The sequence below is a fragment of the Myotis daubentonii genome, chromosome X (genome assembly GCF_963259705.1).
Source record: "Myotis daubentonii chromosome X, mMyoDau2.1, whole genome shotgun sequence".
NCBI lineage: Eukaryota > Metazoa > Chordata > Mammalia > Chiroptera > Vespertilionidae > Myotis > Myotis daubentonii.
The window spans coordinates 11,828,143-11,851,884 of record NC_081861.1 but is presented as its reverse complement, the minus strand read 5'-3'; the positions used below and the strand labels follow the sequence as shown (position 1 = coordinate 11,851,884).

General features: G+C 43.1%; 1 protein-coding gene and 1 long non-coding RNA gene across 3 annotated transcripts; one reads left to right on the top strand and one right to left on the bottom strand.

Annotated features, from left to right (window-relative positions):
* Window positions 1–15,770: 15,770 nt before the first annotated feature.
* Window positions 15,771–19,062, bottom strand: CETN2 (centrin 2). Its single transcript, XM_059679017.1, has 6 exons — window positions 18,980–19,062; window positions 18,706–18,846; window positions 17,781–17,942; window positions 17,389–17,517; window positions 16,748–16,885; window positions 15,771–16,343 (listed from the first exon to the last, which is right to left on the bottom strand). The coding sequence occupies exons 1-6, from the start codon at window positions 18,980–18,982 to the stop codon at window positions 16,254–16,256; spliced, it is 663 nt and encodes a 220-aa protein (XP_059535000.1). The 5' UTR covers window positions 18,983–19,062; the 3' UTR covers window positions 15,771–16,253.
* A 141-nt stretch (window positions 19,063–19,203) lies between these two features.
* On the top strand, window positions 19,204–21,434 carry LOC132224730 (uncharacterized). Of its 2 annotated transcripts, none has more exons than XR_009450720.1 (3): window positions 19,204–19,398; window positions 20,999–21,112; window positions 21,341–21,434. It is a non-coding gene; the product is annotated as an uncharacterized LOC132224730 (long non-coding RNA). The 2 variants fall into 2 exon arrangements; XR_009450719.1 differs by having other exon boundaries at window positions 21,345–21,431.
* The last annotated feature ends 2,308 nt before the right edge of the window (window positions 21,435–23,742 follow it).

Below are 23,742 nucleotides of genomic sequence, written 5' to 3'. Positions count from 1 at the left end.
GGCGGCCCCAGCAGACTAGTATAATATCCTTCTCTGCTCTTACTCCTATGGAATAGACTATGAGTATCTCACAGAGGAGAGACCTGAGAATACAAGGGTTGTGTTGCTTAGGGCCACACAAGCCACCACATAGCCAAGCCAAGACACAGACTCAGTTTAGATTGACCCCCAAGCCTGTGTTTACAAGTCAGCTAGCCTGGGTGATTTGCAACCCAGCTCACCCTACTCAGAACAACCAGAGGCCTTTCCCGGGTAAGCTTGTACCTCTGCTGTCCTGTGGGCTCAGGTATTTCTGGTACAGCTCACTTGTCCCCAAGGCCCATGACAAGCACATTTCTGTCTGAGATTCCAGGTCTCAAAGCTTTCTGGTGGTTGGCTCCTGTGCCCCAGGCTGAAATCATTGCCCTGGCTATATTCTTTCACTGAAGGACTCAGGCCATGTTGACATTTATTGTCCCAAAGACAAAACAAAAGAGTGGTTATGAAAGAACTTTGAAAAATGTCACACAGCAAAGTCTCAGCTGCATGGGGTCCCTAAACCTTTTAGCACTAGGGAGACACTGTCTTTTAAGGTTAAAATGGCTGCCTCATGAAATCCCAGATTCTGCTCTCCTCATGTGAAGGAGTAATTTAGCACTCTCTCTAACCTTCATTTTATCCCTGAGGCAGCCAACTATCTCCCTAAGCTTAGTTTGACAAGAGCTATTTAGCCAAAGAAAACCATGTCACTCACCCTGGAAAGCAAAAGAAACTGCAGGTAGTTAAGGGGGAGCTTGATTCTTTTTTTTTTTTTTCAAATTAAGTTAACAGCTTTTGTGAGATATAATATACATACAATAAGCTGCACAGATCCTAAGTGTAAAGCTTGATGTGAAATTTAACAAATGTACACTCCCATGTAATCATCCAGGTCAAAATAATAGTTGTGGTTTTAAATAGAAACCCCCACTACTCTGCTGGAAGGTTCCCATGCACAGTGTGCCAATTCTGGCCATGTCAAGTTTTGAGCCTGAGGATGCAGAGTTGAGGCAGAAGGTCAGTGGAGTAGATGGCCTTGCTAACCCAGCAGTACCAAAGCTATGATGGAGAGGACAGGGGCTGAGGGATAAGAATGAATATGGTAAGGGGAGAGGAAACGTAAGAGAACATTGTGGACATAAGGATGTGCAAAGGTTCAGGGGTATCATATAGCTTAGGAAAAAGATTTCAGAGTAAATACAGCATAGATGGCTCATAGGGTGTCATTTGGGTCAGGGACAAGATATGGTTATAGAGAAATGAAACTGAGCTTTCTTTCTGACTTAGAAGCTGTCTCTGAGGCCAGAACAGTCTGTTCCTGTCTAATGGGCATGTCATACTTTATTGCTTGTGGTCAAAGGCTACTGCTGCACAATACATGGGACAAAGCGCAGGGATGGCATAATTCTCATAGCAATATCGAGCATTAATGCAAGTCTCTGCCTGAAAAGTGACATTGCAGAACAAGTTACATAGACAGAATTATCTAACAGATCCCAGCACAAATTGATCCACGTACCTACGACCAGCATAGCACTGATGTTTAAACCACTGAATATCAAAGAGATGTTTAGGGTTATAAAACCTAAATGCATATTTCTTTTAAAAAAATATTTTTTATTGATTTCAGAGAGGAAGGGAGAGGGAGAGAGAGATGGAAACATCAATGATGAGAGAAACTCATTGACTGGCTGCCTTCTGCATGCCCCCTACAGGGGATCGAGCCCACAACCCAGGCATGTGCCCTTGACCAGAATCAAACCCGGGACCTTTCAGTCCACAGGCCGACACTCTATCTACTAGGACCCTAAATGCATATTTCACTTCATTGTCCCAGCCTGTCATTTTCTCCCTCTTTAAATATTTGTTTTATTTTGTCACCAGATTGTATCTTTTTAAACTTCCTTAAATCCTTTGGGGAATAAAAGCAAGATATACAAATAGATTACTAGGTACATATATGCATGAGAAACAGTCCATCATTTCACACCATCCCTGACAAAACCAAATTGCTATATACACCTAAGTCTGTTTCAAGATAATTTCTTCAGTTCCAATAGTCATTTGTTTCTGATCTATACCACATTGTTTTTATTTACTGTGATTCCTTCCCTTTAGACATTCATTCTGAAGTACCTTCCATTTAAAAAATTCTCCCACATGCCACTTCCACATGACTACTAGCTACCATCTTTCTCTTCTTACACTTCTACAGTCAAATTTCTTAAAGTGTTTTATATATAATCCTCTACTTCCTCAACCACTTTTTACCCCCAAGTACCACACAATCTGATTTCCACAGAAATTGCTCTTGCTAGGGTCTGTCTCTTGACACATTCTCTCCTTGCTTCTGTGACATTCTATTTCCTTGGGTTTCCTGTTGTCTCTTTCCTTATTTTCATTTTCTTTGCTTTGCCTCTTTTCCTTTCCCATTTCTTAAACACTGAAGCTCCTGGGACTTCAGTCCTGGGAAGCCTTCTTTTAGCAAGCCCACAGTTACCCTAGGAATTCTCCCCACACATACCATATTTATAACATAAGCAATGCTACATATTTATCAAACACCATTTCCTTTTCCTCCTTTACTTGAAGCTAGACCACATTTCCCAGAATCCTTGTGATTCAATGTAGTCATGTGACTGAGTTCAGATCAGTGGGAGTGTGTCGGGGGCAATGACACTTGCAGGTCTGGCCACTCAAATCTCGCTGATGGTCCTCCAAGATCTCTCTCTTCACTCATCTGCCAGCCAGTGGAGAGAGAGATACAAAGAAGCCAGTGGAGACCTCCGAGTGCTTAGGGGCCTCTGGACAGAAGAAGCTGGGTCTCTAATAACCTATGTGGAGCAGAGCTCAACCCCCACTCCAACCCAACCCCACTGACTTTGAACTGTAACATAAGTGAAAAGGAATTTTATTAAGTTAACTCACTAAGATACAGAGATTGTTTGATATAGCAGTTAGCCCATTCCAACTAATACACTATCCCTATGGTAATGATAATCAAATATATGAATTCTAGGCCTGTATTTATTGTGCATTAAATCATTGATAATAGTTCCCAAAATGATAAACTAGAGAATGTTTTTTACTTTCAAGTAACAGAAATTTATTAATTCATTCAATAAATATTTGAGTGCCTACTCTGCACCAGACTCTGTTCTAGTCTCTGAGGTTGCAATGATGAGCAAAGATAGATCCAGTTCTCCCTCTGACAGAGTTTAGTGTGAACTGGATAACAGAAGATCCTCGGGTCTCCTTATGATATTCCAACTGTCAGAAACTTCCTCAGCACTTGCTACTTCACACAAACACCCTATCCATAAAACTGAAGCTGCATCTCTATAGTCCCTAGAAGCCACTCTTTTCCCCTTTATAAAAGGGTACAACTGGATCTAATACTACAGTAGCCCTTTCTCAACAATTCTTCAAGTTTTTTTTTTACTTTTGATAAAATATACATAATATTTATCATTTTAGTGATTTATACATGTACAATTCAGTGGCATTAAATATATTCACAATGTTGAATAACCATCACCATTATCTAGGCTCAAAACTTTTTTATTATACTCATCAAAAGCTCATTAAATAATAGCACCCCTTTCCCCCTTCCACCAACTCCTGGTAAACTCTATTCTACCTTCTGTCTCTATGTATTTGCCTATTCTAGGTACATCATATAGGTAGACTCATACAATATGTGCCTTTCGATTTAGCATATATAAAAATTTAATTCCTTTTTATAGCTGAATAATATTCCATTGTGTATATATACCACATTTTGTTCATTCATCTGTCAACAGACACTTGAGTTTTCACCTTTTGGCTATCATGGATAATGTTGTTATGAACATGGTTACATAAATATCTTTTCAAGTCCTTACTTTTAATTTTTGGTTAAAATATACCTAAAAGTGAAATTGTTGGGTCATATGGCAGTTCAATGCTTAACCTTCTGAGAAACCATCAAACTGTTTCCCAAAGTGGCTGTATCATTTTATATTCCCACCAGCAATGCATCAATATTCCTATGTCTTCACATCCTTGCCAACATTTGTTATTTTCTGGGGTCATAAAAATTATAGCCATCCTACTATGTGTGAAACGTTATTTAATAATAATAATAATAATAATATATGTATATATATATATATTCATACATGAATGCAATCTTGTTTTAAGAAATTCAAACCCACAACAGAATAAAAGCAGGAAGTCCATTTCAGTGTAGCTCCCTCCAAGAGCCTTCCTATCTCCAGAAAAAAACACTGTTAAAAGTTTAGTGTGCATCCTTCCAGAGCTTGTTCTCTGCATTTATAGTTTTACATAAGTATAATTGTAAGATTACATTACTGGCATAATGTACGCATATTGCTATATCAGTTTCCACCCTTCTTTCTACTCATTCCACTGTACTTTCTGTTAGAGAAGTTCCATCTCTGAAATCTATCCACTAGTTAGAATGCATTCTTTGATTTCCAGGAAGAGTAAGCTGTGTTGGGTAATTTTGCTGTTCATCTCATGCAGAATGCATTTCCTGCACTGTCTCAAGCCTGTTATGGAATGACCTTCTCTCTCTCTCTCTCTCTCTCTCTCTCTCTCTCTCTCTCTCTCTGAAATTACCATTTTTGTCTGGAAAAAGAAAATAATTAGAATGATTTTCTCCCTTTTGAAGAAAACTATCCAACAGTTCCAAATGGAAACAGGCAGCGTGTGGTAGGAGATCGCCCTCTGCTGGCTGTGTCAGTCGGGGTTCTCCAGAGACACAGCAGCAATAGGAGATGAGAAGAGGGAGGGGAGATTGATGTATAAGAAATTGGCTCACAAGATTATGAAGGCTGACAAATTTTTCAATATCCGCAGGGTGAGTCAGCAGGCTGGAGATAAGGAGAGAACCAGGGTGAGTCAGCAAGCTGTCATTCCAGTCTGAAGGCTGACAGGCTCAAGACCCAGAAAAGAGCCCATGTTTCCAAGGCAGAAAAAAAGCCAGGTCCCATTTTGAAGGAGGGTACCCATAATTTGTGTTCCTCGGCCTATGGATTTAAATGTTAATCTCATCTGCTAACAACCTCTCACTGAAACACCCAGTGAGAGGTGTTTGACCCAGTGAGAATAATGTTTGACACTCCATGGCCTAGTCAAGTTGACACATAAAATTAACCATCGCACTGGTCATGTGAGCCTCTTTGGGGGGCCTAAACACATAGCACTTAAGTAATTGCCCTGATGGGTGTTGTAGGCAATCAAAATTCTAAGTAAGACATTAATAATAGAAACCATGCAAACCAAACCAAAGAGAAAGAGCATAGGATAAATCATTTAGTTTTCACTTAAAAATATTTAAACTAATTAAAACAAGGAGCACATTGTCTTACTTAGACAGCAGAGTGATAGAGTACAATGGGCATGAATTCTCGAGTCAGAAACTCTGAGCTTGAGCCTTGGCTTCCATGCTTAACCTCGCTGAGGAAGATTGCAAGGATAAAGTCCTTTCTAAATCATAAAGAGTTTGGGAAATCCCAGCCCTGGGAGCTGTAGGCCCCTGTCTCTGGAATGATCTATTAAATTGACTGTGAGTGAGGAAATGATCAGAACTTGGGGGAAATAATAATGACATTTTGAAGTGAATAATAATAATGCAGAAGCTTAGGTGAACATCAGCCACAAGCTTAGGCTAGAGTAGTGGTCGGCAAACTGTGGCTCACGAGCCACATGCGGCTCTTTGGCCCCTTAAGTGTGGCTCTTCCACAAAATACTACATGTGGGTGTGCACATACAGTGCGATTGAAACTTTGTGGCCCATGCGCAGAAGTCAGTATTTTGTGAAAGAGCCACATGTGCCTCGCGAGCCACAGTCTGCCAACCACTGGGCTAGAAGTGAGAAGGAAGACTCCAGGAAGAAAAAAGCAGAAAACAAAATAGCACACAACACATCTGTGGTCCCACTGCTAGAGGCTCTAGAACAGTGGTTCTTAACCTTCTGGCCCTTTAAATACAGTTCCTCATGTTGTGACCCAACCATAAAATTATTTTTGTTGCTGCTTCATAACTATAATGTTGCTACTGTTATGAATCATAATGTAAATATCTGATATGCAGGATGTATTTTCATTGTTACAAATTGAACATAAAGCATAGTGATTAATCACAAACAATATGTAATTACATATGTGTTTTCCGATGGTCTTAGGCGACCCCTGTGAATGGGTCGTTCAACCGTCAAAGGGGTCGTGACCCACAGGTTGAGAACCGCTGCTCTAGAAGGTAAGGTGGCTACTGAAAGCTGATGATTCTAAAAAGGGGAAATTGTCTTCTGTCGCTTCAAATTCCAGATCAAAAATTTCCCAATCTCAAATAATCCAAATGCGATTTTTTTAAAAAATATATTTTATTGATTTTTCACAGAGAGGAAGGGAGAGAGATAGAGAGTTAGAAACATCGATGAGAGAGAAACATCGATCAGCTGCCTCCTGCACATCTCCCACTGGGGATGTGCCCGCAACCCAGGTACATGCCCTTGACCGGAATTGAACCTGGGACCTTTCAGTCTGCAAGTCGACGCTCTATCCACTGAGCCAAACCGGTTTCGGCCCAAATGCGATTTTTTAAAAAAATATATTTTATTTATTTCAGAGAGGAATGGAGAGGGAGAGAGAGCTAGAAACAGCAATGATGAGAGAGAATCATTGATTGGCTGCCTCCTGCACTCCCCACACTGGGGGATCAAGCTGACAATCTGGCATGTGCCCTGACCAGGAATCAAACTGTGACCTCCTGGTTCATAGGTCAATGCTTAAGCACTAAGCAACACTGGCCGGGCCAAATGTGATTTTTTTAAAAAAAGTCAGCCATGTGGTTATGCAGGGAGATCTCTAAATGAGCTCATATGTAAAAAGATATATGCTTCCACCTTTGCTTCCATAGGTAATTCTTAACATTCTCAGCACAGCTGCCAGTACAAACCTTTCCAGTGCAAGGCATGTTACTTTTCTGCTCAAGTCGCAGTGATGGCTTCCCATTGCCCACAGAACATTAACCCTTACCCATGGGGTTTATAAAACCCCTTACCATACCTCTGCCTACTCTGCAACCTGCCATTTTTCACTTTGTTCACTTTGCCCCAACCACATGGGCCTCCTCATTGTTCCTCACTCACACCAAACCCACTGGTGCCTCAAGGCCTTCCCACTTGATGTTCCCTCTGCCTTGGTTGTCTTTCCCCAGATCCTTGCACAGCTTTGGGTCTTTGCTTGAATGTTATCTCCACAGAGGCCTTCCCTGACCAAATAGTACCCCTTTCATCTTTTTATATCTCCTTATCCTGCTTTATTTTCTTGAGATTTTTTTCTCAGTGTCTCCTTCACTAGAATGTAAATCCCATGAGGCTGTATATATTCACTTCAAAGCCTGGATCAGAATAGGTGCTCATTAAGTATTGCTGAATGAATGAATGAACGAATGAATGAATAGAGAACTGATCTAATTATGAATTTTAAAAAAAAGCAATGGTGTCATCCGACTGGTGTGGCTCAGTGGTTGAGCATCAACCCAGGAACCAAGTGGTTGCCAGTCAGGGCACATGCCCCAGTTACGGGCTCCATCCCCAGCGGGGATGTGTTCAGGAGGCAGCTAATCCATGATGTTCCTCTCTCATTGCTATTTCTATCTCTCTATCCCTCTCCCTTCCTCTCTCTCTAAAAAATCAATAAAAACGTATGTTTTTTAAAAAGCAATGGTGTAGATCCCAAAGAATAATTTCAGGGAGGCTAACACCAAAAATGGATTGAAGTTTTCAAAGAAAACTAAAGACAGAGAAGTAAAAGTTCTTTCAGGCAATGTAAGGAGGGGTAAGAAAAACTTTTTAGAAGAAAATAAATTCTCCCTTGTTGGATTTTTTCTTCAAGAAAATTTATTTTCAAGCTAAGAAAGACTGGAGGGAAGGGAAGGAGATGGGGGAAATCCAGGAGAATGGTGAGGTTGCTGGATCCCAGAGGCTCCAAGGAGCTTACGATTGCCAGGAAGTCTAAACAGTCACAGAGACAGCTTGGTAGAGTTTCCCCGAGCCCCAGAGCAGCAGGGAAGCAGCAGCTGCTTTATTCGGTTTGCAGTCATCAGTGTACCTATTGGACCTCTTTGTATGAGGTACAACAGGCTGGCCCAGGAAACAGACAGACCTCAGCCAGTACCTGTGAACACACACACACACACACACACACACACTCGATGACACAATTCTATGGTTTTGCATAGTTCTCTTCATGTCCCAAAAGGCAATGTCCAAATCCAGGGCAATGGGTCTAAATCTTTTTTGTTTCATGGACTCTTTGAACAAATCTGATGAAAATTGCCCATTTTCCTGTACACACAAATTGTGCATGTTGTTTCAGGAAATTTAAGAACCTCCACTGAAGTGTAAGTGTTCCAGGCGAGGAATTCCTTTTCTACTAGTCTACCCCTAAATTGCACCACTGAGAAAAATGATGCAACCCCATAGTTAAAGATTGCCGCCTAATTTTGAATTTATTCATTCAACAAGTGTTTATTGAATGTCTACCATGTGCCAGACTCTGTTCTGATATATTGGCTTATTTAATCCTCATAGATACCCTTGAGGTGAGTGCTATTAATAAACTCCCTTTGGCAGATAAAAACCAATGAGGTAATTTGCCAGAGGTAACATAGAGGAACTTCACTAGTCCAACTCCAGAAATATTTGATTGCTACTCATGGTGCCCTTCATGAGGTTGGTTTCAGTTCTTTCAGATAGCCAGGTTCATCCCAAAAACACTTCTTTTCAACTGTATAGAGCAGAAACAAGAAACCACCACCATCACCATCCGAAGCTCTGTCACCTGATTCTTTTCACTCATCATTCCCATGCTTTTCTGACTCGCTCTGTAGTCATCAGAGTACCTGATGGACCTCTTTGTAGTAGGATTTGCACAAATATTTTCCCACATACATGATCTCACAAGGATATAGCTTCACATCAATGTATAAGCTTTTAGGAAGAATGCTGCCCACCCTCATGTGTCCCAGAAGAAGCCACATCCAGCGTGCATGGAGTGAGGAGTTCTACAGCAGAGAGTCCAAGGCCAGGCTTTGTTTCCCCAACAGGGCCATGTGTACTTCTGGTCAGGACACTTAAGGAACAAAGAAAGTTTTCAGTAAGAGAGCAGGATGAATGAGTTTGCTGGGGCTGCCAAAACACAGTACCCCAACTGGTGACTTAAAACAACAGAAATGTATTGTCTCTTCATTCTGGAGGCTAGAAGTCCAAGATCAAGGTGTCAGCAGGATAGGTTCCTTCTGAGGCTGTGAGGAAGAATCTGTTCCAGGCCTCTCTTCTTGGCTTGCAGAAGGCTGTCTTCTCCCTGTGCCCTCACATTGCCTCCCCTCTATGCATGTCTCTGTGTCCAAATTGCCTCTTTATAATAATAACACCAGTCAATTTGGATCAGGGCCCACCCAAATGACCTCAGTATCACCTGGTAAAGATCCTGTCCCCAAATAGTCACATTCTGGGGTATGGGGGTTAGGACTTCAACATATCTTTTAAGGGAGCACAATTCAAATCATAACAAAAGATAATGGTCAGAAAAAAAAGAGCCACAGAATGCTAGAATTTTTTAATGAGGTAATAAATCATTGATAGTCGATCAACAAAGTTGGTAAGCGAGTGAGACTGCCTGTGAACAGAACATTATACCAGGCACAAAGCACAGCTATGAAGAAATCAAAGGCACATCTGTGCTCTGCCCTTGAGAAATTTTCAGTGTAGTTTGGGAGTCTCAGTAAGACCATGTAGCACGTAAATAATTTTCCCTGCACCAAACACAGAAATGCAAACATATCATTTAGTTATCTTTTAATTAGACCCAGTTGAGCTTCCAATCAGACAAGCTGTCATTCCATCATTGTCCACACCTAGTGCCTTTTCTGAAGGGTCCACAGCCCCTCCAGGAATGTCTCCACTATGGCATCCTTTCCATTGCAATCCGAGGCTATTTGGAACCATAGCCCTCTTGAGGCACCAAGAAGCTCCAGTTTGAACCCACTGTTAGATTCCAGATGATTGGGTGCCTTGGAGCTTCTCTGTCCTGGCACTCCACCTCATAGGAAGGGACATATCTTCAAAGCTGCTCTCTCAGAATTCCAGCTGGAAAGTAGCCCACAAGTACTCTCTACTCTATAACCAAAGTCTTTTTCTGGAAGGAGGGAGCTCAGGGGTGGGGGAGAGTTTTATAAGAAGAGAAGAATACAGATTTGGGGAAAATATGGACATAATACTTCATTAGGGACAATAGCAGAGGCATAAGTACATGTATGAACTCTATATCAAGGGTAACACACATAGGCACTTTTTAAGGACAGAAAAGTCTAAGTTAAGTGTTAGGGTTTGGCAGGTGATGCAGGCTGTGAAAGAATTCACAACTAAAAGAGATGCAGAGAGGAAGTTTATTTTACTTTCCACAAAGGAAGAGGGCCAAATACTGCTAGTCAATACAGGGCAGACAATATAGAGTGGCCTGGTCTTTTAAGCAGACATTGTTGCTAGGCAACAGGAAGGGAGTGGAATTCTGTCAAGACTGAGCAGAGATATCTGGAGTTGTCTTGAAAAGTGTTAGTTTGTTTGCTTCCCAGGAGACAGGCAGGCAGAGGTCCTAAGGAGGTGTCATAAGTATTTTTCCCAAGCCTGTAAAACAGACTGGAGCAAAAGTTATGAAAAGTTCAAAAGAGGCTTGTTTGAAGGATAGGGGAGAAAGGAACTTTCTACCAACTAGAAACTCCTTGGTTCGAATTATCCCTGAGTTGTGAAAATAGCAGGGAGGATGGGGATGCAAGAATGCTGCCTTAAGACTTGTATGCATGCATATAAGCATAACCAATGGACATAAGACACTGGGGGGTAGGGGAGGCCAGGGGATTGTCAAGGGCGGGGGGGGGGAAGGAGACATATGTAATACTTTTTGTAATACTTTAAGCAATAAAAAATAAAATAAAATAAAAGTTGTAATAAAAAAATTCCATTTTTTTAAAAAAAGAATGTTGCCTTAAGAGTAACTTATTTTATTCACAGTTCAAACAGAGGAGCCAACAAACTGTGGGGTTTAATTATCAGGTGCTTCTCATAGATTGTGGAAGACCACATCTAAGAAAAAGAAAGACTTTTTCCCTGTTCTTACACTAAGGAAAAAGAAAAGCAGGCAAATGGACAGTGATAATTGGTAACCAAGAAGGTGGATGGCCTCTACATGAGGCTGTGATGGGAGCATCACCCATTGCATGTCCACCAAGTGTCTGGCACTACCCTATGCACCTGACATTTGTTAGCTCCCTGTGCACAGCACCCCTGTTTTCTAAATGAGGAAACTGAGGTTCAAGGCAGTTAAGTCATGTCCCTCAAGCCCACAGCTGCTGAACAGAAAAGTGAAATTTGGACCAGGTATGACTTAATCTGAAGGCCAGGCTCCTTCCTGAGCAAGGTAATGGTATGAGGAAGATAGTACCACAGATCATCTTGGGAAAAGACAGGACAGAGAAAGCAGATAAGAAAACATTACAGCAATCCAAATTTGGTTTGAGGTAGTGGCTTAAGAAATGAAAAAGTAAGGGGCTGATCAGAGCAATTACTATAGGGAAATCTTGGTGACATACCAGATGTTCAGGGCAAAGAGGAGAAAGGAAATGAATATGATAGGCTTCAAAACTGTAGCAACCAGAAAGAAAAGGGGGAGGCTCAGAAGAAAATACTGGGGATCATCATATAAAAGCTAGAGAAGAGGTAACTTGGCTTCCAGATACATCAAGTTCCCATGGTGATGTTTTAAGAAATTGCCCCTAGTCCCTGTGAGAGTTTCAGGCACTGCTGATACCATTACTAGGATTCTGTCACTGTTCACAATTGCAATCAATGCAGACTGCTTACTTTTGCTACAGTTGAAGATGCACAATATCCCAGCAGCTTCTAGAATATAGGGTGGTGAGCTGAGCTGGTCATGAGACATGGAATGGAGATAGCTACTTGCTGTAAGATACTATCACAATGGTCCTGAAGGGCTCAAAGAAAAGGTAGTTCCTGGACTTTGGGGAAACTTGGCATCATGAAGGAGGGTGATTTGGGAGCAAGCAGTTCTAATCAAACCAAAGAGTGACTGTGTAGAGGGATGACTAATGGCTATTTTCTATGGAGGTGTGACTGAGTTGTAACCATCAGTAAAGGGTTGTTTGGAATGTCTTACCCCTTTGAGTGTGCTGCCAAAAATCCTAGTATTTTAAACTGTAACAAAACCAAGAATTTAAAATCTGAAGGTGGAAGGACCTCAAGAGGGTCCCCTAGGTCAGTCAATGTGCATTTCCACCCTTTAGTGTCCAGTCAGTGGTCTGGGTCCAGCAGCAATTCTATGTCTGTAAGGACAGGATCTGAGCTACCCCCCTTCTTTAAACACTTCCTTAGATAGAATCTACTTAACTCAAAGCCTGAATATAGCTACCAATGAATCCAGATGTTCCTAGCAAGTGAAACAGTTTAGAGCAAAGAAAAGACTAATCCACCAGAGAGTTCATTCAAGGAAGCCTGATACGTCCCTGAGTTACTAGGGAGGACCAACAGGCCCCACAGGAACTGACTTCTTATCCCTCCTCATTTCTCTCACCTTTCTTCCCCTAAAACTCCCATTCCCTCCATCTCCCAGTATCTGTCCACATCCTCATAGGAACTGACTCCATCTCCTTCTCCATCCCCACCTCTCCACCCCCTACACCTCCCTACTCCAGCTTTATATGAAGGAACTTCTCCATCCACATTCCTGTCATCTCACTATGACTCTTTCTGGTTCGTGTTATATCAACTAACTTTGGCTCCCTCTCCTTCCCAATACCCAGCCTAACATAAAATGCCCCCCCTCTTGCTCTCCATATCCCCCATGTGCATATACTTCTCTATCCCACCCACAAGAACTAACTTCTACTCTCATTCCCCTCAATTACACCTGCATATCTCTCTGGTCAAGCCCCATATGAAGGCACCTTTCCTCCTTCCTCTCCCCCTACCCACAACTCCCATAGAGCTCTCTGGTTCATCCTCCCATAAACAGATGTCTGTGCTCTCTGTGTCAAAATCCCACTTCCACTGCCCTAAAGCTCCCTGGTGCAGTCCAACATGAACTGACCTCTATATCCTTGCCCTCCCATCATCCCCATCCCACAGCAGCTCTCTGCTCAGGCTGAGTGAATTAAAAGCTGCTCTCTCCTCCTCCCCATCACCCCCAAAGTCCCTAAAGCCTGAACTAACTTTAGTTAGTTCTGCACATGAACTAACTTTTGCCCTCTTTTCCTCCCCCTCCCCCATCACTCTTTTCTGCTCACATAGATGACTTCAGTCCCTCTGCTTCCCAGTCCCATCTCACTCTCCAATATCTTGCTGATCCATCCCTAATTGAACTGAACTCTGTTACCTTCCCACCTCACTCCACTCTACACCCCCTACATCTCTCTAGTCCACCCACAAGTGCTGACCCCTATTCCCTCTCCCTCTGTGCTCATCACATCCACCCCCTTCAGCTCTGTGAACAATCCCCATGAGCTGATCTACCCTGCCTTTCCCTCCCTATTCACCCCCCACCCCCCCCACACACACACATCCAGATTTTACCCAACTACTCCCCTTACAACTCCCTGGTCCAGCTGCACAGAAACTAACCTCTTCTATTTTTTCTGTCCCCCATCTCCCCGACATCTCTTGTCCAGCCCTACATGAAATGACCTCTGCTCCCTTCCCTCACCATCACCCTCCACTCACTCTACAACAATGGTTCCCAACCTTTCTTTGGCCATGCCCCACCTAAACATCTCTAAAATCCTGATGCCCCCCCCCCCCGCCATGACATATAATTCTTATTATTAAAAAAGTGAACTCCTATTCATGTGGAGGAAGCCTAAAAGGCCATTAACTTGGTCTAAACAGTTTCTAAAAAACGTGGCAACCATGAAAGAGAAAAATAAAGGAACAAAAGGAGAGTTGAAGTACTGAGGAAGAAATCATTAAGAAATTGTAAAAAATAATAATATGAAGTGATATGAAAAAATAGCAAATAAGTTTCAAAACATATAATAAAGAAGTGAAATGCATAAATGTCACAGTATATGTTTATATACTGTATACGAGGCCCTTAGAACCATAAGAAATGCAAAAAATTCACTGTTAATAACTCATTCTCAAATTGCCCCCCTGTGGGGCGTGTACCCCCACATTGGGAACCACTGCACTACAACTTTCTCCATCATCTGCACCTGCACTGACCTCTCCAACCATTTCCGCCCCATCCTTCTCACTTTCTCCATCCATTTGGTCCTGTCCCACACAAACTGACCCCAGCACGCTCTCCATCCACATCCTCCCATCCCCTTGCAGCTTTATTTTATGCCTCCACATGAACTGGCCCCAGCTCCCTGTCTCCATCTTCCTGAATCCCCTGCAACTCTCTGCTCTAGTCCCTCATCCACTTATTCTGTCCCTATTCCCTCCACTGAGTAACTGACAACCTATCTTACAATGGCTGCTTGGCACAGGAGACTCAGGGGGTTGGGGGTCAAGTCCACCAGGATGCCAGTGTCCAGGGACTGAAACCCACAGCCATGCTTAACATGCTCCCCACCTAGGGTTGCTAGGTGAAATATAGGGCACCCAGGTAAAATGGAATTTCAGATCAACAATGAATAAAGAAACAACAACAAAGTCTGAATGGGACAAACCTGTACTAAAAACAATTTGTTGATTTGAAATTCAAATTGACCTAGATGTTTCTTTTTTTTAATTAGCTAAATCAGGCGACCCTATCTTGGAACTAGGATGCCCTCAGCAGTCTGAAACTCATTCTCTCCCTACCCTGTGTGGGTAAAGGAACATTACATCCTTACTCATTTCCCATTCCAGCCCTTCATCCTCCCACCCTCAGCCTAGAGCAGAGGCTTAATGCCATTTGCCAGGAATTCTCTTACAGGTCATCCCTTGTGAGACCAAAAGGGAACTGAACAAAGTCACCCAGTGCAACCTGATGCCAATATTCTAAGAAACCATCCAGCAAATAAACTGACCAGAAGTTGGCTGAATTAAACCTACTGTCATAAGAACCTGGATTTCCCTGATTTGTCCAAACATGAATTGCCAAGAACTCTTTTTTGGCCTTACACTTTATCAAAACCATTTTTAGGGCATCATTTAGGGTTACATGAAGTGGATTCTTCTAGTTTTGACCATTGACAGGTTTCCAAGGCAAAGAAACAACTCATGCCAATAGCAAAGGATTATTTCATTTTCTGCCCACAGGCTGATAAGGAGTTTGGGATCTACCAGACTGCCTTCAACACAATGGTTTAGAACAGTGGTTCTCAACCTTCCCAATGCCGCGACCCTGTAATACAGTTCCTCATATTGTGGTGACCACCCACCATAAAATTATTTTCGTTGCTACTTCATAACTATAATTTTGCTACTGTTATGAATTGTAATGTAAATATCTGAGATGCAGGATGTATTTTCATTGTTACAAATTGAACATAATTAAAGCATAGTGATTAGTCACAAAAACAATATGTAATTATATATGTGTTTTCTGATGGTCTTAGGCGACCCCTGTGAAAGGGTTGTTCGACTCCCAAAGGGGTCGAGACCCACAGGTTGAGAACCGCTGGTTTAGAAAATTAACTCCGTCAAGGCCAAAGAACTCACTCTTAGAGAACAAGAGCTCAAACTAATGCTTTATTTTAACACAAAACAAACAGGAAAAAGACATCCAAATGCAAGTGAGAGTTCACTGTATTTTTTAAAAGAGAAAGCTGCACTTAGTTGTCAATTAAAACCAGAACCATTGTAGAGATGCTTGCTGTTTGTAGTGACAAAGTTACAACACATGTTTCCCTGAGAAGTCTTTCTATGGTGGCATAAATGTGGGACTGCATGACAAGAGTGAAGCAATGCAAGGTAGAATGGCAAGTGGGTAAATGCTCTAATGTGCTCTTGTTCTGTTTTGGAGAATTAAAGAAAGCAGCAGGTCGCCTCACAAAGAACAATATTGTCAAAAAACACAAAAGTTGAAAATGGATGTGAGGTTGTTACTAAAGGTATATAGGGAGGATAGTGGGGAAAAAACACTTGTGTTCTCACAAAAACCAGGTTTCACACAATAACAGGCAGTAAAACTAGTTGTGTGTGCTTGCAACAGGAGAGAATACTCTTAATGAAGGCTGGTCCTTTTCATCATACGCAGGAAATCTTCCTCATCGACTTTCCCATCTCCATCTCGATCAGCTTTTTCAATCATTTCCTGCATGACAGTAAGGATTCAGGTTAGATTAATTCATAATGAAGCTAAAATGTGACCAAGCAACAGGCTTTTCTAATACTACATGAATAGACAACTGTCCAAGGTTCCTGAAAAGTTATCTGAAATCTAAGTCATACTTTGTCATATATATCACCTAGAAGGGAGCTCGAGTGGATTCCTAAAGCCTAACACTGAAAGTAAAACTGTCCCTGTGTGTATTTTTCTGAGAGCAGGGTGCATAGGTTTGTCACACTACAAAAGGGAAATTAAGTGGTCAACAGAGGGACAAGAAAAAACACTAGTTTTCCTTCAAAGTGGTGCTCACATCAGACAAAATGTAACTCAGAAGAGTCACCCAGAGCTCTAACCAGGAATTCTGGGTTCCAGGCGGGTGCATTACAAACCTGCAGCTCTTCATCAGTTATGTCCTCGCCCAACTCCTTGGATACACGTTTGAGATTCTCAAACGATATGGTCCCAGTTTCATCATCATCAAAGAGCTTGAAAGCTTTCAGGACTTCTTCTTTGGAATCTTTGTCGCACTTAACAAGTAGAACATAAAATACATGAGTAATGAAACACTGCAGTTATTCATTACTGTATAACCCCTCTGTCCTCCCCTACATCAATGCTTGGTCTTGGTGACAGCCTTTGTGACATAGGTCCTAGGAGATCAAACATCATTCAGGGTAGAAAAAGAGGACAAACCCAATGACATTACAAACCCTAGAAGCTAAAAAGGAACTTAATAAGGCACTGCACTTACCGCATTCTTTCTATACAAACCAAAGAGAAACTGGACTTGTTTTTAAAAAACAGTAGGAGGGGTGCAGTTAAAATTAGGGGAAATATAGGGACTGCACCTTGTCAAAATGTGAGATACTGTAATATTGTTGGTGTTTATAGGCTTTATTGCTTGTGGTTATCATGTTGATATACCAGTTAAAGAAAGACAATAGCAAAAAAAGTGACAGCAGTAGTACCTTCACTACAGAGGGTAACATGACTTTTCCTGTGACTTTGTGGTCTTGAAGAGCTAACTTACCATTTTTTGAGTCATCAAAGTCAAGAAGTCGTTGAAATTCATTTTTCCTGTACCTTCTGGATCCACTTGATTTATCATCTTCATAATCTCTTCTTTCTTTGGTTCAAAGCCCATTGCTCTCAACACCACCTACAATGAAAACAGGAATATCTCAATATACACATGCAAATACAGCAAGAGCAAAAATGACAGTGTTGGGAGCATTAAGCCAGCATCTGCACTCATTTTATTGAATCACACTTGAAGTAAAGATAGGAAAACAGCACAATGTATTCTTCCCTTGTTACTTTTTTCAGGGAGAAGAGGACAATGGGAGAAGAGTGGTGACAAGGAAAGATGACAAAGAGGCACAGGAAAGGAAAGGAGGCAGAGCAGGAATGTACAGATCTTGCCTTGAGCTCTCTAACATCAATGGTCCCAGTTGAATCAGTATCGAAGAGATCAAAAGCTTGGCGGAGCTCCTGTATCTGCTGTGCATTAAACTCCAGTTTAGGAGTCATTCTTTTTGGCTGGGAAGATGATGCCACGTTTGTCTTCTTATGGCTAGCAGCAGCCTTTAGATGGGTTACAAACACATAAGCACAATATTATGTAACGTAGTCCATATATTACATAAAATAAACACAACCATATATGCTTTTAAAATACTTTATACCAGCCAATCCCAAAGCTTTGCTTAATTGGAGAGATAATAGGGTTTATTGGGGATAACAATCTTTCCATGCACCTCTATCCCTCCCTCTGTTTACTATTGTTTCTAGAAGCAAGGACCAAAAGCTAGCTAAGAATCAGAGTGTGGATAACTGTACAGATGATAAACATTTCCTGAATTCTAATTCTAGAGGGGTGAGCAAACTTTTTGACTCGAGGGCCACAATGGGTTCTTAAACTGGACCGGAAGGCCGGAACAAAAGCATGGATGGAGTGTTTGTGTGAACTAATATAAATTCAAAGTAAACATCATTACATAAACGGGTACAGTCTTTTTTTTTTTTTAGTTTTATTCATTTCAAACGGGCCGTATCCGGCCCGCAGGCCTAGTTTGCCCACTAGAATGTCCTTACAACGGCCACTCGCGGTACTCCGTTTCCCTCTAAGTATCAGTTCTGATTACTTCTAGATTTGGCCAAATATTATTAAGATGTACATTCTGTCAATATCAAATAATAAAACTCAATCCATTGGGCATATCTCTCTCTGCCTTCCCCAAGCAGGTCAGAGCGTCTCCCGAATGGCCCTACATTTAAATTTCAAAATGAGCGTTAACAAATATCATAAACCTCCCCCCAAACACTGTGGGTCTAAGAGGGGTCAGACCTTCGGAGGTTCGGTGTCTTCTTTGGCCTGGAACAGTTTGGCCAGAGGGCCACGCATGAACGGGGGGCGGCTGCGGGCCGGCTGAGGGTTAAGAGGAGGCAGCGAAAAGGCCCCGCGAGGAAGCTGGGGTTTCTTCGGATCCTTCGGAGAAAGATAACAGAGTAAGGAGGGACATGCTGAAGCCAAGAACCGCACGGAAAAGACAGAAGGAAGGCCTAGACCAGGTTAAGGGCTTGGCCTCTAGAAAAGGGGCGCGGCAGAGGGCGGCACTCACCATTTCCAACCGACTCCCGCTCCCGCTTGTGGTGACGGTAGCCAATGTACGCTCACTAACTGAAAGTAGTTCCCGTCGCGCCACGCGCGCAGCCCCGCTCCCCATTGGTGACGCGCTCGCCACCGCCGCCGCTCACCATTGGCGTAGAGCTTGAATGGGCGGGACCAACCGACAAAGGCCCCGTCCAAGTCTAGGAGCGGCGCGCTCTTGGCGCATCGCTGACCTCATTGGGCAGGGCCACGCCTCGTGCGTTTATTGGGGGAGCCCGGGCCTAGCCGAGCAGGTCCCGGTCTTAAAGGAGCCTCCGCCTGTTCTTTGCTCACGCGGGCTGCAAGAAAAGGGTGGCGGCCAGCGACCGCAGCTCTGTAGGTGCCGGCTGCAGCCGTGCTGAAACTTTCAAGGGGGACGTTTACGGACGGGTAAGGGTCACGACCTCTCCCTTGGAGGCTGCCTTGTGTTGGCGACTGGGCGGGAAGGCAAGAGGCTGGGTGGGGCGGTCCAGGTCCGGGCTTTATAGTCTGGCCTAACCAGCGGTTCTCAACCGGTGGGTCGCGACCCCTTTGGCGGTCGAACGACCCTTTCACAGGGGTCGCCTAAGACCATCCTGCATATCAGATATTTACATGACGATTCATAACAGTAGCAACATGACAGTTATGAGGTAGCAACGAAAATAATTTTATGGTTGGGTCACAACATGAGGAACTGTATTTAAAGGGCCAGGAGATTGAGAACCACTGCCTAAGACTGAATTGGGGTCAGAGGGCCTCACACCTTATGTGTTGGAGTGCAGGTTATTCACGAGGAGACCCAAAGAAGGGAAGGGACTGCCGAGCATTGTCGCACAGGTTCGAACGACTGGGGCTTAGAAGCTGAATCCAGTTGAGGCTTTCTTTGAAGGTGTCCTCTTGAGAGTATCCCGCCCCCCGCCGCCCCCCCCCCCCCCCCCCGCTTCTCACACACACACACACCCAGACCAGGTTCCAAGTTAGAATCACTTCCCTGGCTAAAGCAGCCCAGGAAGGTGGTTGGGGGCCTGGGAAGGGACTTGGGAATGAAGGAGATATGAGCGAGCATGAGAGGGAGAGGGCATCACAATACACTCTTTTTGACACCCAGACACTTGAAGGCAGATAGGGAGGAGCATTCCAGGGGAGACATTCTCCTGAGTCAAGTCGCAGAGGAGTTTCAGAAGTGTGAGGCATGCTTGGAGGTGTATAAGGGGGCGGGTGTATGCAAAGGGAGCTGTAGCAGAGGAGCTGCAAGTGCGGGGTCCACCCTCCTCAACCAGCCCTGGGTTAAGAGCTCTAGGGCTCCACGTAGCTTTGAGCCCTACCTGCTTCCCCTCTGGACATTGGGGCAGTATTTAGGGAGGCAGGGCCCAGAGCAAAAGTTTTTCAGACTGAGAAAGGCCTGAGGTTTATTAGCATTCCTTAAATGAGAATGTTTACACACCTGTCCTTTGCCTTCTTCCGCTTTGAACATGAACTGGGTCCAGACCTTTTGGTCAGGTTATATATGATTCCTTTTTTTTCTGTCCCCTTCACATTAACTAGCTTCTCAGTTCCACCCTTAAGTGCCATTTATTTCTTTTCTTCTTTTCCACCTCTGCTGCTCCACTTCCAATGTGGGCCTTCAGCATCAGCCTCCCAACTAGTCTAAGTCCAAGTTCTCACCTTGGTCTGCAAGGCCTGGCATGACACACCCCTTCCTCTCCCCAGCCCCCCCAGCCCTGGGACACTGGCTTCCTTATTGGGCCTCAAAAGCAAAGGCACACCCCTACCTTAGAACTTTTGCTACAACAGTCACTTCTGCCTGCTTGGTCCACTTCTCCCCGCACCCCCCAGACTTTGCTTCACTATTACCGTCTCAGTGAGCAACCCTAAGCTCCTTATTTAGCCCTGAAGCCCCAGCACACCCAAGCCCCACATCTTGCTCTACTTTTTTCCCCACAGTGCTTATCACCTTCTAACCTACGGTACCTTTTACTTATTTATTTTGTCTTTATTGCCCATCCAGCAGAAGGTTAGCTCTTTGAAGGCAGGAACCTTTGTTCACTACCAGCACACCAGTACCTGCAACAGTGAGAGGGGACACATACTAGGTGCTCAATAAATCTTGGTTGAAAAACTGGTGAGTAATTCCCGTTTCCTGCTTCTTACCTGTTTAGTCTACCCGGTTCTATCAGGTTAATCTTCCCAGTGAACAGCTCTGGTCAGGTCACCCCCATACTTTTACACCTTCAGTGGTTCCCCTGGGTACAGAGTAAAGTCCAGACTCAGCCTAGCGTCTGAGCCTCCTGCCCAGTTTTGCCCCTGCTAGTCTTTCTTATTTCCTGTCCCTCCACACCCTACTTCCCAGTCAGTCTGTAGGTGGCAGACTGACAAGAAACAACTACACGTTCTGTCTTGACTGTGCACCAGCTGTGTGACTTTAGGCAAGTCGCTTGACCTCTCTGAGCCTCAGTTTGTCCTCTGTTGAATGAGACCAGTACTGTCTCTCTAACTGGATACAGGTTTTCAGGCAATATTAGTTCTTTTCTCTGATTTGCTCCTGTCATTCCACCTACCTAGCATGCCTGGAGCCTTAGACTTGGCTAAAATCCCTTCTCCATACTGCAGCCAGAGTGATCTTTTTGATCTTAACACTCATCCCGGCTTACAACTTCCAAGGGCTACCCCATTTCCTCAAGTAACTTCTTAACCTTGCATGTTCTCCATTTTGCTCCCAATCTTTTTATTATCTTTTACAATCCTAAGTCAAGGATGTGCTTTGTCTTGTTGTTGTTTTTTGTTTGTTTGTTTTTAGAGAGAGGGGAAGGGAGGGACAGAGAGAGAGAGATCGTGCAGTTGCCTCCCATATGCTCCCCGACTGGGGATCGAACCCACAACCTTTTTGGTGTACAGGATGATGCTCCAACCACCTGAGTCACCCAGCCAGGACTTTGCTCCCAATCTTGCTTCACACTCACCATGACATTTGTCATAATTGCCACAGCATGCTGGCTCTGTGCCATCACCTCACTGAGTGAATGTGCAGTAAAGTAGAACTGAAAATTTACCATTTTCACCATTTTCAAGTGAACAGTTCAGTGGCATTTAGTAGATTCACATTGTTGTGCAGCCATCACTACATTCCATCTCCCAGAATTCTTTTCATCTTGTAGAACTGAAACTCTATTATATCTACTAAGCAGCCGCTCCCCAATTCCCTCATCCCCCAGCCCCTGGCACCCAACATTCTACTTTCTGAATGTCAGAATGTCTCCCTTTTTGAAGTTTATGTTATTGTGGAAAGAATACTGAACATGAGATCTATCCTCTTAACAAATATGTAAGTGTACACTGCAATATTGTTGACTATGGTTACAATGCTGTTCAGCGAATTGCTAGAACTTATTGCTCTTGCTTAACTCAGACTTACTGCTCACTGATTAGCAACTCCCCATTTCCTCCTCCCCTAGCCCCTGGTAACTCTTTGATTCTATGAATTTGACTATTTTTTTGTTGTTGTTGAATTTGACTATTTTAGATACCTTAGATAAGTAAAATTGTGCAGTACTTGTCTTTCTGTGACTGGCTTATTCACTTAGCATAATGTCCTCAAAGTTCACCCAAGCTATCACATATTACAGAATTACCTTCGTTCTAAGGCTGAGTAGTATGCCATTTTATATATATAGCACATTTTCTTCATTTATCTGTCGATGATATTTAGGTTATTTTCAATAAAGCTTAGGAGGGCTCATCTCGTTGAGATCCTGATTTCAATTCTTTTGGGCATATACACAGAGGTGGATTTCCTGGATAATATGAAAATTCCGTTTTTAACTTTTCGAGGAACCTCCATATGTTTACCATAGCAATGGCACCATTTTATATTCCCACCAATAGTGCACAAGGATTCCATTTTTTTCACATTCTCATCAGCATGTTATTTTCTGTTTTGGGTTTGTTTGTTTGTTTTTATAATAGCCATCCCACTGGGTGTGAGGTAGTATCTCATTGTGGTTTTGATTGGCATTTCCTTACTGGTTAGTGATGTTGACCATCTTTTCATGTGCTCGTTGGCCATCTGCAATGAAATGTCTTTTTCAGAAAAATGTCTATTCAATCAGACCTATTCTTGGTGTTCATTTTAACCTGAGCATATTAGCAATTAACGGATTAAGGGGGATGGGTTTTCAGTGGGACCTGGCTCATTCCCCAGGATAGTCTTGGGTACCCCAGCCCGTAGAGACAACTAAAGTATCACCAAAGTTCTTACCTGGCTCATAGTATTTATACACTTTAAAATAATTTGTATATAATTTGATACAACATAGATTTGATTTTGTTCTTGTTTTCACAAGAGGCTGGTTTGCTAAGCATCGCATGAGACTTGTTTGAATGGTGTGGATCCATGTGAGCAGGATGAGTTTCTTCTTTTCCTTCTAAGATCCCCCCCTAGAGATGGAGGGGAGACAGCTTTAAGACTTATTGCTTTTCTAGTAGGGCAGGTGGGCTATGGAATTGGCAACTGTGCTATTTGAATTTCAGGACTGTGAAGAATACTTATGTGGATTTCCTGCTGTAACAAATGACCACATACTGTGGGGCTTAAAACAACAGACATTTCTACCTGGCAGGCATGGCTCGGTGGCTGCACGTTGACCTAAGAACCAGGAGGTCACAGTTGCATTCCTGTTCAGGGTACATGCCCTGGTTGTGAGCTCAATCCCCAGTAGGGGGCACGCAGGAGGCAGCCAATCGATGATTCTCTCT